Source organism: Artemia franciscana, chromosome 2, assembly GCF_032884065.1.
Source record: "Artemia franciscana chromosome 2, ASM3288406v1, whole genome shotgun sequence".
NCBI classification, from domain to species: Eukaryota; Metazoa; Arthropoda; class Branchiopoda; order Anostraca; family Artemiidae; genus Artemia; species Artemia franciscana.
The window spans coordinates 44,591,619-44,596,115 of NC_088864.1; the positions used below are offsets into that span (position 1 = coordinate 44,591,619).

The 4,497-nt window shown below is 36.9% G+C and overlaps 1 protein-coding gene across 1 annotated transcript in view; it reads right to left on the bottom strand.

Annotated features, from left to right (window-relative positions):
* Positions 1-467: 467 nt before the first annotated feature.
* The window catches only part of LOC136042487 (translocator protein-like), a gene marked incomplete in the record, with an annotated part of 31,908 nt that continues 27,878 nt past the window's right edge, over positions 468-4,497 (bottom strand). The window contains 1 exon segment of the mRNA XM_065727456.1: positions 468-752. Within this exon segment, the coding sequence (XP_065583528.1) occupies positions 558-752 (195 nt within the window).

The following is a 4,497-nucleotide window of genomic DNA, read 5'->3' on the forward strand; positions in this document are numbered from 1 at the left end:
AAATCAGCATTAAAATGCGATTCTTTTGATGTAGCTATTGATATCAAAATTGAAATTTTTAGAGTTTTGGTTACTATTGAGCCGGGTCGCTCCTTACTACAGTTCGTTACCACGAACTTTTTACAGTTCGTTACCACGAAATTCGCCATTAATTACTGTCGTATTTTCCCAATAATTATGGTTTACTCGCCAGAGAAAAAATACTCTTTAGTACGGCCTTGTAATACGTCAAAAAAAAATATCCAACAGTTTATTTAAAAAGGGTTCTTTCTGAAATATATGACTAGAGGTGTTTCCAGAGACTCTTCGGATTATAAATTAATAATCTCGAACGTGAAAATTGTACTGTATTGACTACGGTGCGTTTGGCCATTTTCGGGGCGAAATCTGCTTGATCATAACTTTTTTAAGCGACACTTTTATTTTGAGTTGAACATTTTCCAGTACAATACTTGTTTTAACGCAAATAAAACGAAGCCCATCTGGATTTTTATTCAAAAGTATAAGCAATAAAATAAATAGCAGGAATTCAATGACTAGTAGGAATGAAGAATATTCTATTCTCCTTTCTTAACAACAGCAGCAGCATCCGTGTCACTATTATTCTTCCAGACATAATAATTCAGTGCAGTTGCAACTGATAGCCAGGCAAGGTAGGGAGCCAGAATCCAGCCTGCTGTAGAATTTACTTTGAAAAAGCTGTAAGCCGTGGCTGCAGCAGCTGCATCAAGCAGGAGTATATCAATAAGACCCTAAAAGAAGGAATGAAATGCATGTAATCAGGAATTTTGACAGTTTTTTTCTTCCTAAAGATAGGGACTGTTACTTAAACTGGCCGTTAATTGAGAATATAAATATTAGAAAAGCTAAGCACATGCTATAGCCTGTGCCCTCACTGCTCCTCCCTTCCTTAAAAAAATCTGGATGAGCATTTCAAAGTGTACCACAACATATAAAGAGAAACAAGCCACATACAGTCGCATTGTTTTGTGTTACGTAGATCCTAGGATGTAAACATACCTGTACTCAAGGAGGGCAGGGGATCCCTCCTTCAAATTCATCGGAAGGACCCCCCCCCCCAAGCCATTACTGGTCTGAATCTTCGTATTTGTATCCCCCCATACCCCCCTTTATACACATACAATAGAAGAAATCCTCTGAAACACTAGTCTCCCTTTTCCGGTAAGGGGGCGATGAAATGGAGAATAAAACTTCTGAATTTCAATACAATATCCAGTAACTTTCCAGAGGGAAAACAAATCATGTTTTTTATTTATTTTTTTTTGGGCCTAAAACATCGTATAGAAATAAAAACGAAATGTTTCTAGCTTTGGACGCAAGCTTCTCAGGGACCATGTAATGTCAGGCTTGGGTTGAAAAATAAATAAAACAAACAAATTTTTTCAACTAAAAGTAAGTAGCGACATTAAAACTTAAAACGAACAGAAAGTAATCCTTATATGAAAGTGGATGTCCCCTCCTCAACGTCCCACTCTTTACGCTAAAGTTTGACTTTTTGTCACAGTTCTACTTTTTAAAAACAGGAAAAAACTTTAGCGTAAAGAGCGGGACGTTGAGGAGGGGACAGCCCTTCATAATTTTTTTTAGCTCGTAACTTTTGGCGGGTAAAATTAAACCTGATGAAACTTATATATTTAAAATCAGCATAAAAATACAATTCTTTTGATGTAACTGTTGGTATCAACATTTCGCTTTTTGGAGTCTCGGTTACTATTGCGCCATGTCGCTCCTTACTACAGTTCGTTACCACGAACTGCTTGATATAATTATATCTATCTTAGTACTATGGATTTTTATGAATAATAAAGCTTCAGCCCAGATATGGACTAATAAAAATCCGGCTACAATGCAATTGAGACATCCCGAAGGTGGGATAGAGGACATGGATAAATGTGGTTTCTCAGATTATTGTCTACATATTTACGAGAAGGGCTCATTGGATCAAAACGAACACAAAGTAAGAGCTGGTTTACCAGTTGTGCCTGTTGAGTACCAAAAAACAATCTAACCTCATTGAAGGGTCTCCAAAATTTTGTTATCAGGGCATCTAGCAGAATGGGTTATCAGATCTTAAATAATCTCGGGGAGACAAGAGAGCTAGTGTCAAGTTCTATCTCTGGGGACTGGATCTTGACTCAAAATTGGTGTTTTTGTAGGGGGGTCGGGTATTTAGCCTTCACATTTTTACTTGAGGGAGCAGAGAAAGATTAATCATGTTTTGTCTCAAATACGCCTAGAAGTTTTTTCCTTTAAGCCTCTGCGGGACTAGAGTCTTTTCATGCTGAAGTAGTAAGATGAATCGCAAAACATCACACTAACAAAAAACTAACCAACTATGGCATCGACAATATCTCAGTTTGGCATCGATTCTGTATCTCAGTCCCAACAGTGCCTGAATGTTTCAACTTTAACCCATAAACCGTTCCCAAGATAACGAATATGCTATTTCGAAGACCTGGACGAACAAAATGTTTTTTTTGTCGACCTCTCCCGCTCCCAAAACAGAATTTGAGATTGGCTTGACGAGGCCCCTCCAAAACTCCATAAATTTTTCAAACTAAGCCATTCCTAAAACTCATAATTTAAAAATAAGGCATTGTCATGCCTTATATTTCTTATGGTTATGCGATATGGACTGGTGGATTTTATACAAATTTCAAACGTGTTCAGGTTTTACAAGACAAAGTTATTAGACTATTAGGAAATTATGTCCATGGTGAAAATGATACAGTTAATTGTTATAGAAAACTCATGATTCTTAATGTTAGCCAACTTCATGATTATCAACTTGCTATTTTTGTATTTCAGAGTATTTGTGGTTTGCCCCCTGAAGTTTTTCGTCAAATGTTTACAAGGAATTCTTCATACCACAGTTATGAGACTAGCAATATGGATGATTTGGTATATGAGTGCCACAGCTCTCAGAGGGCAAGTTTTAGTCCCAGGTTTGCTGGACCAGTAGTATGGAATTTTTTACCAACAAGCATAAGGTTACCTGAAAATGTTAACCAGTTATGAGTAGACTGAAGAATCACCTTCTGGGAAGAGATTAAGTAAATAATTTAAATGGGATGGCTTTTTGTTTTGCTTTTTAAGTTGGGGGATTTTTTCTCTATCTTCTTCTTTATTTTCCTTTTGTTTTCTTTTTCCCACTTTTTAGTCTCATTTCATTTTTTTGTTTTGTTATTGTTGTCGGTATTGTTGTTCATTGAATGTTTATCAGCCACTACTAACAAGTCTTTGACTTTCTAAAGTGGCTGATGTGGTTCTTTTGTATATTGATGATACATATAATGAAAGTGTCTCTCTCTAAAAACTCAGGGGTACAGTGTCTTGTGTCGTTTCTAGATTATACTCATGTGAAACTCTGGGAGTCTTGGCCTAGTTGAAAATCCCTACGAGCTTTTCTACTAAAACCTATCTGTGCAAAATTCAGATCATTTAGGGCATTTTCCCCAAGGCTGTGGGATTTATGTCGACTCAAGGGCCGAATTACTAGATCTTTCAGCGTTTCTGAACAAAATAACTATCTCAAACGTGGGATCTAATATAACTGGAGTTAGGAGGTGGGAAGAGTAGAAGAGAAGAGAAAAAGAAACTGATTAACCTCAAATGAATTTCAATCCTTAAAAAAGAATTAGAACTTTCATCAAATGAGCCCCTTATCAAAATTCTACGATAATCTTTCCGTTAGAAGTGGCCGGGAAAAAGTTTTAGCCTTTTTCCGGGCCGTTTTAGGTAACAGATACCTTTTTTGATTTCTACTTTTGCATTGGAGTTCCCGTACCCAAAGGACTAAAGGATGTAAGTTACAAGCCCATTGCCCCATTTTTTTCATGAGGGCTTGAAATTCTTTTTTGGACATTAGGTTTCCCTTGGGTCAAGACTTACGGGTATAACTTTCAAAATATTAGAGACAAAAAAAAATTGTAAACCTATTCCCAGGCCTTCCACAGCAAAACGTTTGATCCCTTCGACCCACAAAATGACATCTGAAAGTTTCTAGTCAATCGATACACACCCAATATAAATCCCCCCTCTTCCATTGAAGTACCAATATTTAAATCATTAATATTTGCATTGTTTATAGCCCTTGTTCCAAGGGTTCTATGGGTCATGTCATTCGCAGAGACTTTCTTTTATTGAACTTTTCAACTATACTAGACTAAATGACCATTACAAATTTTCATCTGGTGTTTTTGAGGGCTTAAAGGATAGCCGAGACACAAGAAAAAGAAACGAGAAGGGGGCTGATTATCATTCAATCGCTTTCGCCTCTTAAAAAGGGAACTAAGATTTTCAACTTCCAGTCAAATACCGCTCTTAATATTCTACGGCCACCCGTTCTAAAAGGAGTGGCCAGGGAAAGACCCAATAATGCATTTATTCACAACGCTAGTGGCTCTTTACTTAGGTAACGTAACTGTGCTGCCTATGATATTCAATTTTACTCACCATTAAGAAAAAGCAACCACG